General features: G+C 42.0%; 1 protein-coding gene across 1 annotated transcript in view; it reads right to left on the reverse strand.

The window, feature by feature from the left end:
* Window positions 1-17,589, reverse strand: part of LOC309545868 (atrial natriuretic peptide receptor 1-like) — a 216,485-nt gene that overhangs the window by 15,462 nt on the left and 183,434 nt on the right. The window contains exon 21 of the mRNA XM_082245275.1: window positions 14,000-14,098. Within this exon, the coding sequence (XP_082101401.1) occupies window positions 14,000-14,098 (99 nt within the window). The remainder of the gene's footprint in view (window positions 1-13,999; window positions 14,099-17,589) is intronic.

A 17,589-nucleotide genomic window follows, 5' to 3' on the forward strand; every position in this document is an offset into this window, starting at 1 on the left:
TTTATAGAATCTATGCTGCTTATGTTAGGATATTTTCAACCTTATATCCTTCATTAGCTGAACAGATGTAACATTTGCATCTGGGATAGATAGTTTTCATAGAAATAAGCTGTAGAAAAGGTTAGATACACAGTGGTAGAGCACGTGTTCTTAACAGCGGTGGCTGCAGGGGGTCCGCTGGTGTTGTGGCTGTGTGAGAAGAGAAGCTGGTCTGTGTATAGCCAAAAAAGCAGTATGTCAGAGCTCACTGTCCGTGCGGCTCTACTTCTTTATAGCCAAACCATTCGGCCTTGAATACACCAATGCTGATAGACTTTTAGCAGAGAACTTTTGTGGTCTGCATTACTTCTTCAGCTTCTCTGGAGGGTATCTCATACTAGAGTGACCTAGGGGAAATCCCAACTTGGTAGACAAATTATACATCACTCTGCTGGAGTTAGGCGTGCTATCTGAAACTCTCTCCCTTACCATGCCTTGCAAATGCTGGTTTGAGTTTGGCAATGATGGAGGAATTTGGTAGTTTGTAAATTTATGATATCTTTATATGATAATTTAAACCTAGTCAATGACTGGGAATAATGTACATCTTCAAAAGCAAAGACATTCAGCTAAATTTTCTGGTAATTCCAAAATATCATATAACAAATAAATGTTTTTCTGGTGTGGTCTATTTTCTTGATGGACTTTGCAATTTTTTTCACCACTTGTCCGATGTCTTCAAATACACCAAGGAAACACATTATTGTTCTTGCCCTTGCTTTGTCCTTGCATTGGAGTACTGACTACTTTAAAAAAAACTCCATGTATTCACTATAGTACTTTAGATGTCCAAAATTTTGGAATTGGTTGTTCCAGGTCAAGATTAGCAGATTCTGTAGACTGCATTGACTGAAAACATTTTCTCGTTTGAAAGTTTCTATTGACATTTTTTTGTGTCTGCTGTTCTAAAAGGTCATTACCATCAGCTTTCCTGGGGTATATGTCACAGCGGAATCATAATTCTATACTTCCAGCAACATTCTTTGAAGTCTTCCAGGAGTCTCACCAAAGCGAAATGTTTTTAGCAGTTTCTAGTCAATGTGTCTTTACACATAAATTAACTGACAGGATTTTTTTTGGTTGCAATACAAAAAGGGGGAAGTACTGCGCAAATGGTGAAAATTGTGAATAAAATAATGATACAATTAGTTGAACAGCTGCAGCAGTGAATGTATAGCATAAAATACATAACATGAAAAATGGTGGTGAGATGCTGGGCTAAATACAATTAAAGTGATTGGAAAATGTGCACCTAATAATCAGTACATAAACATTATTAAATAACATAAAAAGTGAAAATTGCAAGTTTCCCAAAATGAATCTTAGAAAAAAGTTTGTGTAAAGACGTCCAACACCAGTATAAATGGATCAGGATGAATTCAGGAGACATCACTATCTGTAGACTTCCAATCAGTGTATCCAGTGTAGAAACAACACCACGTGTTCTTCAAACACTCACATGTAATTATGCTTACCAAAGCCAGCGTGACTCTCTGTGCGGAGAAGTCAAGAAACGCATGTGTGAATATACTTTCAGTGGGTCAGCCGGGATTCTCAAGTTGGTCTCTGCTGATAGATTTTCCTCTGACCTCCGTTTTAAAATCCCAATAGTAAAAATACACTTAGCATAAGGCTCATATAGTGTAAAATTGCCAGGTAGACTTTATTTAAAAATCATGCAGAATAAGTATAAAGCGCTCGGTATCATGCCAAAGAACAGACTACGAATCCCACAATACAATGCAGGAATTTGCATACGTGGTGACGTCACAACTTCTGGTTACGCCCTATGTACGTTTAGTCAAAATTGATGTCATCAGGATCCTGAATTTTTTTGCTAACATTTCTACTTAAATCTGTGCTTAACTTTATTTTGCACATTATAATGCCCTATGAAAGGACATGTTTTTACTTTTTATTAGACATTCTTTAAATCCATCTTTGTATGTATCAGGTTGTATTTCCAGTTGTTAAGAAAAAAAGATCAGAACAAGTGTTTCTCTCAGACTGGTTTTCAGCTGACTCTGGGTTTTTTGCTGCTCTGGCTCCTAATGTCATGGAATGTTTTTTTTTATTATACAACACTCTCGAAGGTGCAGTTGAAGATGCTTCATCGAGAATATATTGCTCTAAGTCATTTGTCATGCCTAATAGGCCCATTAGTCCCTGTTTTCATGTGGAGAATGTTGTTCGAATCACGTTGATGTTGTTATCACCAGACTTTATACTCCTAAAAGTTTTGGTGTGCCCTATGTATTTTACTTATTTTACCACATAATGACCTGTCTGAATCATTGTGCTCCTGCTTGGTCAAGGTAATTATGTTCAAATTATCTTCTATTATTTTTTAATGTCTGTAGGGTTTTCAAGTGTTTTTGATTTTTTTTTTTTTTATAACCATTTACCTAAGATCTTTGTTTCCAAATAGTAGAGGATTCAACTTGTGTCATATCAAAGATGTGGTAAACTTATACAGACATGATGATGACCTAGATTGATATGCCATTTGCCATCTTTTACATCCCAGATGAATCTTCCCACAGTCATATATAAATTGAATACATTTATATTCACAGAATAGATATAGCATATTCATGTACTGCAAAAATAGTAGCACAGCTTTTCAACATCACTTGGAACCATGACAGTAATGCTTGTTAGTGGGTTCGGTTTATACAGAAGAAGGTACTAAATTAAGAAATTGATATTATATTGGCCATCACTGAAGTATTTGGCTTAAATGTGAATACAGTCCTTCTATTAGTTAAAAATGTGCAGCATCATCAATTTGCTCATTTTGTGCCTCCTGTTGCCTTCAAAACACGAATAAACAAAGAGTCTAAATGTCTTGGCTTTGCCCTATTATTTATTTCAGGGAACATGGTTTTGGTTAGACTATATTCCCACTTTGTTTTGACTTGGCTAAATTTCCACATGGTTTCCATAGTGGACCAACACCAGCAGATGACATGGCTCCCCAAATCATCACTGATTGTGGAAACTTCACACTGGACCTCATGCAACTTGGATTCTGTGCCTCTCCACTCTTCCTCCAGACTCTGGGACCTTGATTTCCAAATGAAATGCAACATTTTCCACAGTCTGTGATGATTTGGGGAGTCATGTCATCTGCTGGTGTTGGTCCACTGTGTTTTATCAAGTCCAAAGTCAGCACAGCCCTCTACCAGAAAATTCTAGAGCACTTCATGCTTTCTTCTGTTGCCCGGCTTTATGGAGATTCTGATTTAATTTTCCAGCAATAATTGGCACCTGCCCACACTGCCAAATGTACCATTACCTGGTTTAATGATCATGGCATCACTGTGCTTGATTGGCTAGCAAACTCTCCTGACCTAAACCCCATAGAGTATCCGTGGGGTATTTTCAAGAGGAAGATGAGAGACACCAGACACAACAATGCAGACAAGCTGAAAGTCACTTTCAAAGAAATCTGAGCTTTCATAACACACTCAGCAGTGGCACAGGCTGATTGCCTCAATGGCACACCGTATTGATGCGGTAATTCATGCGAAAGGAGCCCAGACCAAGTATTGAGTGCATACTATACTGTACATGGATATACTTTTCAGTAAGCCAACATTTCTGTACTAAAAATCCTTTTTTTTTTTTTTTTTTTTTTTATTGGTCTTATGTAGTATTCTAATTTTCTGAGATACTGAATTTTGGGTTTTCACTAGCTGTAAGCCATAATCATCAAAATTAAAATAAAGAAATGCTTGAAATACGTTACTCTGTGTGTAACACATCCATATAAAATATATGAGTTTCACTTTTTGAATTGAATTGCTAAAATAAATAAACTTTTTGATGATATTCTAATTTTAAGAGATGCACCTGTATATCTTCAACTTGTGCTTTAACAATTTATTACATTTGATTTACCTTTGTCTATAATAGGTCAGGATTAGCTAGTGGCTCTGGATTCTCAGAGTCTTTAAACCCACATCAGCTCTTTTTATGTTCCTATATACTTTCCCAGAGATATATTAGATAACAGATAATAATAATAATAATAATAATAATAATAATAATAATAATAATAATAATAATAAAATAATAATAATGATAATAATAATGGATTAAGATGTCTAAACTGCTAATACTTTGATTTTACTGATCATGCCATATGTTGTTTCCATATTCTTATACCAATACAGGATCTATGGAATATGAGGTTTGGAAAGCCAGGGAAAGGTGATACTGTTTTAAATGTTTCTCTGACAGGCTTTGGGGCTTATTCACACATCTGCATTGCACTGCACTATGCAGCCATGCCCAGCGCAGTCCAAATGCAATGACAAGGCAATTTGCCTTGAACTATATGGGAAAGATTTACTAAAACTTGTGCACTAAGAATGCAGCTGTGCATGGTAACCAATCAACTTCTAACTTCAGCTTGGTTAGTTAAGCTTTGACAATAAAACCTGTAAGCTGATTGGTTTCTATGCACCATCACACCAGAGTTTGCATGCTAAAAATCTCCCCCTATAAGTTAAGTTTTACCACAGTGTTGCAGTAATGTATTCTTTAACCACCCCGGAAGATTTAGCCCCCTTCACGACCAAGCCATTTTTGGCAATACAGCACTGCGTTATTTTAACTGACAATTGTGCGATCGTGTGACGCTGTACCCAAACAAAATGTATGTTTTTTTTCTCCGCACAACAGAGCTTTCTTTTGGTGGTACTTAATCACCTCTGCAGTTTTTATTTTTTGCGATATGAACAAAAAAAGACTTTGAAGGGGGCGTGGCTTGGCGCTGATCGTGGATGGCCGCCTAATCTCCTAGCTCCCGGCCAGCTCGAGAGAAATCAGCCTTAAGAAGAGCGATCTTTCCTCTCCCATACACCTAGGAAGGATGAGTAGATCCAGCACACATTCCTCTCCCTCCCGATCCCGCTCGCCGAGAGATCTGACGCCGGGTCGCACCCGCAGCATACCGGACCTATTCCGTCAGCCGCAGATATCACGCGAGGCCCCGGCTCCAAGTCAGGCCTATGCGGACGTGACCCGGGGAACCCACACTCGCTCCACAACAAGAGAGCAAGCAATACCTACACCCCAAGGCATCACACCCTCAGCCATGGACACACTAGCCCCAGCGACTACCCCCCCTCCGCTACCATATGTCACCCTCCCAGACCTCCGCTCCATTGCGGATGAACTGAAGGCCTCCCTAGCCATGGCAGTAATTGAACTGAAAGGGGAAATATCCTCTATAAACTTAAGGGTGTCAGAGGTTGAAGATAAAGTCGCAGCGCAGGAAGAATCCATTCATTCCCTGACTGACACAATGCACTCTCACGATACCCAATTTAGAGACATGCAAAGACAACTGGAGGATCTCGACAACAGAGGTCGGCGTCACAACTTAAGGGTGAGGGGCCTACCCGAGTCGATTGAGCAGACGCAGATCATGAGAGCTACCACCGCCATCTTTAATGATGTCCTGGGAAGACCTCTTGAAACCCCCATTGAATTTGAACGTCTCCACAGAGCTCTGCGACCCAAACCAAGGGATACCGACCCCCCAAGGGACATCATCTGTTGTGTAGTCAATTTTAAACTAAAGGAAGATGTCCTAAGGAGAACAAGAGACAGACGCTCCCTCCTATACCATGGCACGGAAATAAAGATTTTCCAGGATCTTTCCCCGATAACCCTCCAACGCAGAAGAGATCTGCGGCCTCTGCTAGACTCCTTAAGATCCAGAAACATCCAGTACCGGTGGAAATTTCCGTTCTGCCTATCAGCTTCGGCAAACGGTCGCACAGCTAACCTGAGGGTTCCGGAAGAACTCGCTAATTTCTGCAATGCAATGAACATACCGCTCATTGACCTGCCTGATTGGTACAGACCTCTTAACACCCAAAGGCTACGAAGATCGACCTCAATGGATGTAGTACCAGAGAGGGATGATCTCCACATTATACGACCAAGAGTATCATCACACGGCAGTGAATCCCCCGACCGCCTAAGGAGCCAAGTCTTCCTGAGCCCCACGGCTTCTCCAGTGCATCGTCGGCCAAGACAAGAGTAGAACTCCTCAACCTGACTTGTCTGACTCTCCAGTACCTTTCCTCGTTCCCCCTGCCCTTTCTCTTATTTTTCCGCTTTCTCCATCTATCCCTGCCCACACTCCCTATTTGCCCCCATCTGCTCTTTCCAACAGATTTCGAGCTACTCAAGAACGGAGGTCCGGACATACATCAATGGTACCACCTGAGATTGTGAACTTCCAGACGCATATATATCTTCTTTCCTCTGATGATCGTGACCGAGGATGGGTAATGTACTCTTCACCACACGATCAACCTTTATAATTAGACTTTCCCATCTTCTTATTTCGCAAACCCACACAACAGAGACTGCCTTGCATCCATCCATTTTTCTTTTCCTTTTAAGAGATTTTTGCTACTGAGCCTTAGAAGAATACATTCTTTACGGTCTCGCCACACAAATACTATACCCTGCTTAATGTGTACCCCGCTATTGGATCCTCTTTTCGGGGTGTGGACTGTGAGAGAGGGGGGGAAGGGGTTTAAGGTAAGAAAATAAGAAGGGAAGGGAAAAAAAAAAAGGGTAGTAATATCAAACAGAAAGGCTCCCAGGAAGATGAGGAGGCTGACATTAAAAACATAATACATAGACACCTATAAAATTGCTTCGACCCTTGTGCGATAGGTGTCCCTGAACAACTTTATAGTGTACGCCCGCCTGAATAGACGAATGGGAATGTCTTGGGCCACATTACCCCTTGCATTTCACATTTTTGAGTACAACCACAGGGACCGGCCCTATTGTCCCCCGAGCAGGTTGGAGCGGTCAGCACTATTCCCCCCGTCTCTCACACTTCCACCCCGCACCCTGGGAGGGACTATCACGAAACCTCCTCTTGATGCATACGATACGGATTGTTTACAGGTATATCAATAAGACAAGAATGAGAATGTTGTGAGATGGGAAGAGAGTTGGGAATGGAGGGAGGAGGGAGGGAGGAGGGGAGGGAGAGGGTATCTCACTACAACACTATGACTTTAATGTTTATATACATTATGACTTTATTGTTTTATGTATGCAAATCACTATCTCCCCACCTCCACCTCTTATCAGTTCATTAATCTCAGGCTCCCCTTTAATCATATAATGGTACCTCCTACCCATGTGGCTTCGAATCGGTTACTTGCTCTCACTCTGCAGAAATGTCTCAGAAGGGATAGTTCCCTGTATATCCCCAAACTCACTTCCAAATCCTTTACTCTTGTTAACACGAAAGATCATTCAAATCTCCCTCCCCCATATCTCTCGGGCCGGCCGGCCCATGATTCCTTCATTTTTGTTTACCTCGATCATTTGCCAACCGCTCACCCCACAAGACAGACAGAGTCGAGCTGATCGCCTCATCTGTCTACACCTCCGATATCTGTACATTCAGATAGGTGTGATTGTTTTTCACACTCTATACTTCGGTTTTACCCCTCCACCTATATACTCCACCCCTCTCCCCCTTCCCTTCTATCCCACCCTCCTTCCTTTAGCTCTCTCCCCCCCCACCCCCTTCCCCCATCGGTCTCTGCCACCCGGTCACACTAAGCTGACTGTAATTGACCGCTCTCACAACTCTCTCCAGGAATAGCTTCCAGTTCCAACTTCATGATGACTCCTCCTCAGGCGCTCCCCAATCCCCTCCAAGTTAAGGTTGTATCCCTGAACGTAAAAGGTTTAAACATACCCGAGAAACGCAGCCAAGTCCTTGAAATTATGCACAAATCGAAGGCGGATATAGTTTATCTGCAGGAGACTCACTTTCACTCACACAACACCCCAAAACTCAACAACTTCCGATACCCCACAGCTTACCTAGCCACCAACCCTTTAGGGAAAACAAAGGGAGTAGCAATCCTTATATCTAAAAACCTTGATTGGAAATGTACTGACTCCCTTATTGATCCTGACGGACGATACATTATCCTGAAAGGATTCTTAGCTCAGAAACCCATCACCTTAGCTAACATCTACTCCCCGAATTCTGCACAGGTACCCTTTTTTAGGAAGATCTCCTCCTTACTTGCTGAAAACCAACAAGGAATCACAATCCTGGGGGGGGACTTTAACGTAGCGTTGTATCCTATCCTAGACTCCTCCTCAGGCACTTCATCCCTCCCATATAAAGCCCTCAAACAAATTCGTCAATCCCTCCAAGACCTACTCCTACATGATACCTGGCGTACCCTAAACCCCTCCACAAAAGACTTCACATTTTTCTCTTCTCCTCACCAAAGATATTCCAGGTTAGACTATCTATTCCTGTCCCAAAAAGACTTACCCCTGATCAAAAAGGCCACAATTGAACCAATGCTAATCTCCGATCACCACCCAGTTTCCCTGACAATCTCAATCCCTGGAGACTTCTCATATACCAAGTTTTGGAGGTTAGACTCAACGCTTCTCACTCATGAACCCGACATCCAATATTTGAGGAATAAAATTACAGAATACTTCTCTGAAAATACCACTAATGACATTTCCCCCATTACGATTTGGGAAGCCCATAAATGTGCACTAAGAGGAGTTCTTATTTCTCTCAAATCTTCAAAGAAGAAAGCGCACCAAGCACGTACTCAAGCAATTATTAATAAAATCCATTCCTTAGAAAAAAATCACAAAAGCACCAGAGCTCACCACACATACCTTGAACTAGTACATAACAGACAACTCCTCCTAGAGGAACTTCACATCAAAATTAAACGTAAATTTATCCTTCAACAAAAATTATTTTACGAGTTTGGGAACAAGAGTAGTAAATTCCTCGCTAAAGCCCTCCAAGAAAAAAGAGCCAAATCCTCCATTCATTTGATCAAAGACACCCAAGGACACACCTTTGTCAGAACCCCAGACATCGCAAACCAATTTGAGAAGTATTACACCCAGCTTTATAACCTAGGTCATTCAATTCCGATTCACACCCAGAACTCCCTCATACAAGATTTCCTTCAGAAATCCCATACTAAAACTCTTAACAATTCCCAATCCCAAAACCTGGAACAGCCCCTTTCAGAGGAAGAGCTCAAACTAGCTATTTCTCAGCTAAAAGCAGGAAAAAGCCCAGGCCCAGATGGCTTCACAGCCCCATATTACAAAACCTTCACAGACCTTCTATCATCTCCGTTACTAAAAGCCTTTAACTCGCTGGCTTCTCCCCCTTATCCCCATCACAGATTGCTTGACGCACATATATCAGTAATACCAAAGGATAACAAGGACCCAACCTCAGTAATTAACTACAGACCCATCTCTCTACTTAACGTAGACATCAAACTTTTCGCCAAAATTATCGCAAATAGACTGCTACCCCTGGTCCCGATGCTAATTGACAAAGATCAAGTGGGATTCGTCCCCGGCCGCGAAGCTCGTGACAACACGGTTAAAGCTATTAATATCCATCACTGGATGACCTCTCATAAAGTAAAGGGCTTTATGCTATCCCTCGACGCCGAGAAGGCGTTCGATAGGCTAGATTGGAATTACATGAGGCAGGTCCTTCAACACATTGGCATTCCGGACCGATTACTCACTCTAATTCTGTCTCTGTACTCCACACCTAAGGCATGTGTCAGAGTCAATGGAAGCCTATCGGACGCCTTCTCCATAGGAAACGGGACTAGGCAGGGCTGCCCCCTATCACCAATTCTATTTGTCCTTACCTTGGAACCTTTTTTACGTACACTTGATCTGAACCCGAACATTTCTGGCATAACCATCTCCCATCGTACGTATAAGATAGCAGCGTTTGCTGATGACATTTTATTATTTCTTAGCGACCCCCTCCTCTCCATCCCGTCACTTTTACAAGAATTTAAACTTTTTCAGACACTGTCCAATTTTAAAATAAACTTCTCAAAGTCAAACGCCCTCAACATTACCCTATCCAAAAGATTGATAGACCAATGTAAATCGAACTTTCCATTCCAATGGGCTCAATCTTCCATCAAATACCTAGGCATTCACCTTACGAATAACCTGAACGAACTATTCCCCACTAACTTTCTCCCAGCTCTACAAGCAATCAAAGACGACGTTAAGAAATGGTCCAGACCACATTTCTCTTGGTTTGGACGAGCCGCCATCCTTAAAATGAACGTTCTACCACGTTTATTATTCCTCCTTCAAGCTATCCCCATCAAAATCCCAAAATCCTTCTTTACCTCCTTCAAATCTTTATGCTCCAAATTCCTCTGGTGTCAAAAAAAACCCAGGCTCTCTTTCGCGCTACTTTCAAAACCCAAACTAGATGGAGGCATTGGCCTGCCTGATTTACAAAAATATTACTGGGCATGCCACCTAACTAGAATTTTGGATTGGTTCCTACATGAACCCAACAAAGATTGGGTCACACTTGAGAAATCCTTCTGCAATACCCCCCTCAAGTCATTAGTGTGGCTCAATTCTGAACACATACCTATGCCCGTAAAAAAACATCCCCTCTTGAATACCACCCTATCATCCTTTAGAGATACCTGCAAGCTAGCATCTATTTCCTCAACCCCAAGCCCCCTGACCCCAATCAAACACAACCCAGACTTTCCTCCGGGTATGTCCTCTTCATTCCTACGAGATTATTGGAATAACGACTCCATTGAAGCTTTCCGCTTTTTCGACAAAGGATCCCTCTTAGAACGCCTTCAGTTCAAATCACCCACCACGCCTTCCCCCATACCCAATTGGACCTACTTTCAAATTAGGCATTTTCTCAAATCCTTGAATCATAACGGGGCCCTTTCCAGAGATCTCACCCCATTCGAGAAGCTTTGTACTAGCACCACTCCACAACGCCATCTTATTTCGGTAACATACAATCTCCTGGTTTCGGAAATCAAAGAACACACTAACAAAGCTAAGCCCAGATGGGAATCAGACCTCAACCTCTCCTTGTCTGAAAAAGAATGGCAAAATCTATGTCACATTGCCCATAAAAGCTCCCTCAATGTATCCACACAAGAAAATTGCTACAAGTTGCTAACTAGATGGTACAGGACCCCTTCACTCCTACATAAATACAACCCAGATATCACTGACATTTGCTGGAGATGCCACTCTGATACAGGGACACTTATCCATATCTACTGGTCCTGCCCAAAAATACAACCATTCTGGGTATCTATCCATGAAACCATCACGAAAGACCTAAAAATTGATATCCCTTTCTCTCCTGCGCAATACCTCCTGAACTATACTATTGTCCCACCTTACAGGTACTGTAAATCTCTCTCTCCACACCTAATCAATGCAGCCAAAGCATGCATTCCAATCCACTGGAAATCAGATGTAATTCCACTTAAACGGGAATGGCTTCACAAAATGGACAAAATTGCTAGATTAGAAGAGCTAGTTGCGATCGCTCGAGATAGAACAATCTCCTATGCTCACACTTGGGCTCCCTGGAAATTATTTCGAGACCCACAAAACCATACATTGCTAACCATCACTCCCACCTTTACAACTGATCCTTCAGTTTCCACCACATGACCTTCTTTCCCTCTAATACTTTGCCTCATACATCATGACAACCCTTGGCTTCTCGCACACACACCAAGACCGACAGCACATCGGTAGACCCCTCTCACCCCTAAACAAGGGCTGTAAGTGAGAGAGGTTTACAGAAGCACAATGCGGTAAGCCCAACACCAACCCCGTATACTGCCTTCTCTCATTTTCGGTCATCTTAATGTTTTTTACCCCCCCAGGCTGGCAAGGCGGAGACCGATGACTCCCTATCCTTCTTTCCCCCTTCCTCTCCCTCCCTTTATCCCCCCCACCCCCTACCCTCCCCAATTTTGATGAGTAGGTGTCCTCTTCTCCCCGGAGTGGTCACCTCACACCAAATCATCTTACTCCTACATATAGTCTTAAATGTTTGGCATTTCTTTCCATTTATTATCATATCAACTTCTCTCTAACATCCCAGTAGATATCTTGCAACATACCCCCTATGTCTTACCTCAAAGTCACATACACCGAGATGTGCCTACAGTTTTCTACTTTATTGTATTATGGTTAGAATAGTACTTCCAACTTGACACAATTGAGCTTCAAGTTGACACTCGTTTTCTCTCTAGCTTTATATTGACTTAGTATTGACGGCCACTCCTGTTGAGTCTCCTGTTTGTTAAAAGGTCAAGCCTTTCAATACGTGTCTTACGTTGCTACTCGTTCTCTCTTGGATTATTTGTAATAACTTTTCAATAAGCTATGTTGCTGTACGTTGTATGTACTGTCTATACGTTGACTTATAAGAGACTGTATGTATTCTTTACATTGTTATAATTCTTTCAATAAAAATTTTTTGGAAAAAAAAAAAAAGACTTTGAAAAAAATAAAAATAACATTTTTATTCTGCTATAAAACAAATCAAATAAAAAAAAGGTGAAAAATCTAAATTCTTCATTCATTTAGGCCAATATGTATTCTGCTACATATTTTTGTATTTTTATTTGTATTTGTTTTTTGTATTTTTGTATCAAATCATGATAAGCGTATATTGATAAATTTGCGCAAAAGTTTTAGCGTCTACAAATTTATTTTTTTTAGTAATGGTGGCTATCAGCGACTTATAGCGGGACTGCGATATTGTGGCAGACTGTTGGGACACTAATTTACACTGATCAGTGCTATGTAATATGTACTGTCACTATACTAATGACACTGGCTGGGAAGAGGTTCACATTAGGGGCGATTAAAGGGTTGAATGTGTGCCTGACCAGTGCTTAACTACTGTGGGGGAGGTGCTTGTTCTAGTGGAAGGCATGGATTGGTGCCCTTGCTTAGCAGAGACACAGGATCCATACCTTCTGTACAGACACAGAACAGCGATCTGCCTTGTTTACATAGGCAGACCTCCATTCTTTATGTGTACCAAAGCATCGGCAGGTGCCGGCAGACATTGAGTCCGTTTTACCCGCTGATCAGCTCTTTCTGTGTCTAATTACAGTGGGAGTGGGCCGAGCGCCCCAGACCTGGAAGTGCAGGATCACTTACCTTTGCACAGAGCATATTTCTAACAGGGAAAAAAAACACAAAAACATACTGTTCAAACAACACTGTAGCAAATGCATACAATGTGGCCCAGTACTAGCCTTAAAGTGGCAACCCAATATAATACCCATTTTAGTTATCTTTAGCTTAAAGCGGAGTCCGTCCCCCCCCCCCCAGCAAAAAAAATTCAAAGTCAGCAGCTACACATGCTGTAGCTGCTGACTTTTAATATTAGAACACTTACATGTCCTGAAATCCATCAATGTCAGCACCCCAACCAATGTTTTCATCAGCTCTCGGGTGCTGCTGCCACCATTGTCTGTAAGGGAGCCAGCAGTGAAGCCTTGAGGTTCATTACTGCACATGCGCAAAGCGTGCTGTGCTTTCTGAAAGTCTTGGAGGTGGGGGAAGGAGGAGGGAGGCCGAACTTCCGAGTTATCATGGCGCAATCCCTCGGAAGTGGGGACAGATACCAGCTCCCCCAAATATGACACTAGAGGGGGGGGGGGGGTCAGATAAGTGGAGCTTCCACTTTTGGGTGGAACTCCACTTTAAGGCGATATTTTACTGTAATGCAGGACAGGATTTGTAATTCTTATTGTGATTCACTACAAAGATAGTAACATTCATTGACATTGTCAAGCAGGAATGGGACTGACGAGAATGTTTACTGGGGTTGTCGACAATCTTTCCCACTGAGGGTGTATATTGGGATTTCTGCAGAGAATATGGCTTACATACTGACTGTTGGGAACAATTAACCACGACGATTAAACGACACAACAATAAACTGTCTATGATATTACAAACGTTATCATTTTCAATAGTTAGGTTGTTTAATTTGAGATTAGACGTAATGCCTACAGCAGGGTGAGATATAAAATGCATGGCTTGTAGCCAACTTTACCTTCGCTTGTCGATTCCATCCTCGAAGCTGTGTTCACTGTGTCTCCAAACAAGCAGTACCGTGGCATTTTTGTCCCAACAACTCCAGCAACTACAGGTCCTAAAGGAAACATTTGCATTACACTGTGGATAATCTATTGTTTTGTAAAGGGACAAGAAAAAAAAAGAAAAGAAAAGGTAGTAAAGGGATATATTTATCTCTGCCTTGAGTCTGCCAAATCTTACCCCTTAAACAAGAACTCCTGTCAAGATAACAAATCACCATTAAATTATACTAAAGAATAGGCTGCATGTCCCTAATCTTTTTATGATTGTAAGCTGCATAGTAATAATAAGTTAAAGGCCACATGTCTGGTACCTTCAGTGGCTGGGACATGGTTTTCCTGTTACAGGCCAAAATCTTTATGCAACATAAATTTTTCTTCCAAAAAGAAAGAGCAGACATAAGTAAATACCTTTTCAATTTATATATTATTGCCTAATTCTACATGTTGTCTTCATCTGACATGATATTGAATATGAGACCCACATTGAGAGTTACTGTGGGATACACTGATTTTTTAAAAAGAAAAGTTCTGATACACTCATCAACACCTAAGTGGGGGGGGGGGGGGGGGTTGTAGTGGAATCTTTTGAAAGTTCTAAAAATGAGTTGATCATATACTTGAATGTAAAAAGGCTTCTTTCACAGGGGTGATGAATCATTTCAAATAAAATTATAAAGGCACATAACATTTCCACCTGTATTGGAACAAAATTGTGAATTAGCTGACATTCTTATTCAACCTCTCCTCTTATGATCTCAAGTTCCCCATTAGCATGATTACACAAATGTTGTTGGTAATAGTGAATTTGTGCATATTCATTCGGCAATGCTGAGTTTTCCCTACATAGAGATGTGTGAGGCATTACCCACACGATCCATTTAGTTTACCATGCAACTGTTGGACATTCAATCTAAACAGCTTACCATTGCAATGTCCACAGGTAATATTAGCAAAGGATGGAATATAAACTATGCCCACTGTGTTATGTCATCATCTGCAGTAATCAACTGATATTTTAAAATGACTATTCTCTTCTCTCTTCACTTTTTCTAACTTTTATTTTGGTCTATGAGGCCAAATATTACTGTTGTGTTTCAATGGCTAATACAGTTTGATGACACTAAACTTAGTCTTCAAGGTCAAATGTTCCAGCCCCAAAGATAACACCTTCAATACAATTAAATCTAAAGACAATCAGTGCAATCCCTATACAATTTTTTAACAAACCTGTGATGGGAGTCACTTTGGTTGGGGGGCCAATGAAACCCAGCTTACCTAGGAGAGGTTGGGAAATCCCTGTCTCAGCTTCCCAGGTCCCTCTTATGTGTAAGTCACCCTGTGTCAATAAGGGGCACAGAGTGCCTGAAAAAAATGATGGACAACTACTTAATGGACACTAATATGGTTTGGATTACTTCAATTGGGACAGTAATATTTATCCACAATATCCCTGAAGAAATCTATGATACATTAATTCCACTGTATCAGAATGATGGAACATCGTATGCGCTTTACCATATAGCCTGTTGTAGACCATTGCCATGCCGTCTGATATTCCTGATTAATCAAAGCCTTGCTTAGATGTGGAGGCAATGGTTAATTGTTAATTGGAACACCTTTCGTCTCTGCTAGCAAACACTTGCGGGATGTGTTTATACTTGTAAAAATATGTTCACTGTTGTAGGGGCCAAATAGTCTAGTCATCTAGGCTGGGTAAGGTGCTGAGGTAATTAGCATGTTAATTAAATCATGGTCAGCTATTAGTTACTAGTGGGGAAGTAGAATGTGTTGGTTGTTCCTTAGTTATTGTTAATTATTGTTAATTATATTCTGTATACAATTTCATCTGGATACGATAATCTAATCAGCCTCATCTGACCTGGTGGGGTATATATTCTGTGTGAGTTTGTTCAATAAACAGTTCCAGATCTCATACAATTATATAAATAAATATAAAATAAAAATATTTTTTATTTTTTATATATATATATATGTTTATATATATATATTATATTTATATATAAATAAAAATAAATATATTAATATTTGTCGGCTAGACTTGTATGTAGGGCGGCTATAATATCTGATATCTATGTTCAAGACTGGAGGAAGCGGTGTAATAAGGGAAGCACACATGCACATTGTGGGTTGGTTCCATCACATTGGTGGCAGCTGTCAGGTCACCTGTGGCCAGGTGAGAACTGCACCCTGTTGGAGGCAGGGGTGCACCGCAAAGTAGTGAACCCTGTAGCTGACTGCTGCGGATAGACAGAAACGTGAACCCAAGATTCCCCAGGGCGCGGAGTCTAAGACACAGCAGGTGTTCACCAGAGCCTCTAGTGGTGAGGATGGACTTGGCTGCAGCTGGGCCCAGGTCGCCCGGGTCACGCTCCGTAGGGAGAGAGGGGAAGCAGCCGCTCAGAACACAAGAGATAGTGATGGGTAAGCCAAGGTCGGGACAACAGGCAGACGAGGGAAACCAAGGGACAGGCCAAAGGTCACGGTCACAGGCAAACAGGAGCCAGAATGAAGAGTCTGGCCTCTAATGCAGACATGAGGAAATGTAAGCTACCAGACACTATTGCCTGTCCATGACAGCAGCAGTGGGATAAAGGTATGGGAGATGGAGCAGCCAGCTCATCATCCCAGCTGCAGTTCAAGGGCTCAGGAGAAGAGGAAGCCGTCCTCATTCCCCAGCTACGGATCACAAAAGCATGGATTTAATTACCTTTTCATCTGAGGATGTTATGGATGATGTCACTTGCCAAAGTGTTGGCACTGGGCCCAAGGGCCACCAGCCCGTGCCCTGGACTTTCAGCAATCCCAGAGACTGGGGATTTATTAGACTTTTCTGTAGACTAGAAACCACCTAGCGAACCTCAAGTGAAACATCACTGAGCTCTGCCCAGCATCAACAGCAGTTTCAGGCTTCCTGGGAGAAGAGGCAGCCAGCCTGTCTCCCACACCACTGACAGGGACATGGGATTTCCTGCCAGCAGCATATGTGGAGTTGAAAGAAACTTCTCCAGCTGAAGCACTGACAAGTTGACAGAGGGTCAGAGACCTCGGCCCCACACCTGCAGCAGTTTCCGAGGCCCAGGTTGAGAAGGTGGCAGTCACTCCCCAGCAGCAGATCAGGATCCAGGGGAATAAGGGAGAGGAGGTTGTCATCCTCCCTTCCCATTAGTCAGCCAGAGCAAAGGAAACGGTCACTCCCCAACGGCAATGTATTGACTTAGGAGCAAAGGAAGTCATCTTCGCTCCACAGCGGAAGTCCAGTTGTCTGGGAGATCGTGCAACCGGCTCATCTCCTCAACAGCATATACACAGCTCGGAAGATAAAGTGCCCCCCCCCCAGTGAGAGATCCACAGTTTGGGAGTGGAGGAAGCCGGCCTCCCTCCCCAACAGTTAGCAAGAGCGGATTATGTGGAGGCCCCAGCCGAAGAGCTGGTAACAAAGCAGAGTGCTGTTGGCCTCTGACCTCAACTAACAAAGGATGGATTTCTTGTGGGAGTGGCCTGGACTACAGTTCCCACCTGTATA

The sequence above is a fragment of the Pelophylax lessonae genome (assembly GCF_965119305.1).
Source record: "Pelophylax lessonae genome assembly, chromosome: 1".
Classification (NCBI taxonomy): domain Eukaryota; kingdom Metazoa; phylum Chordata; class Amphibia; order Anura; family Ranidae; genus Pelophylax; species Pelophylax lessonae.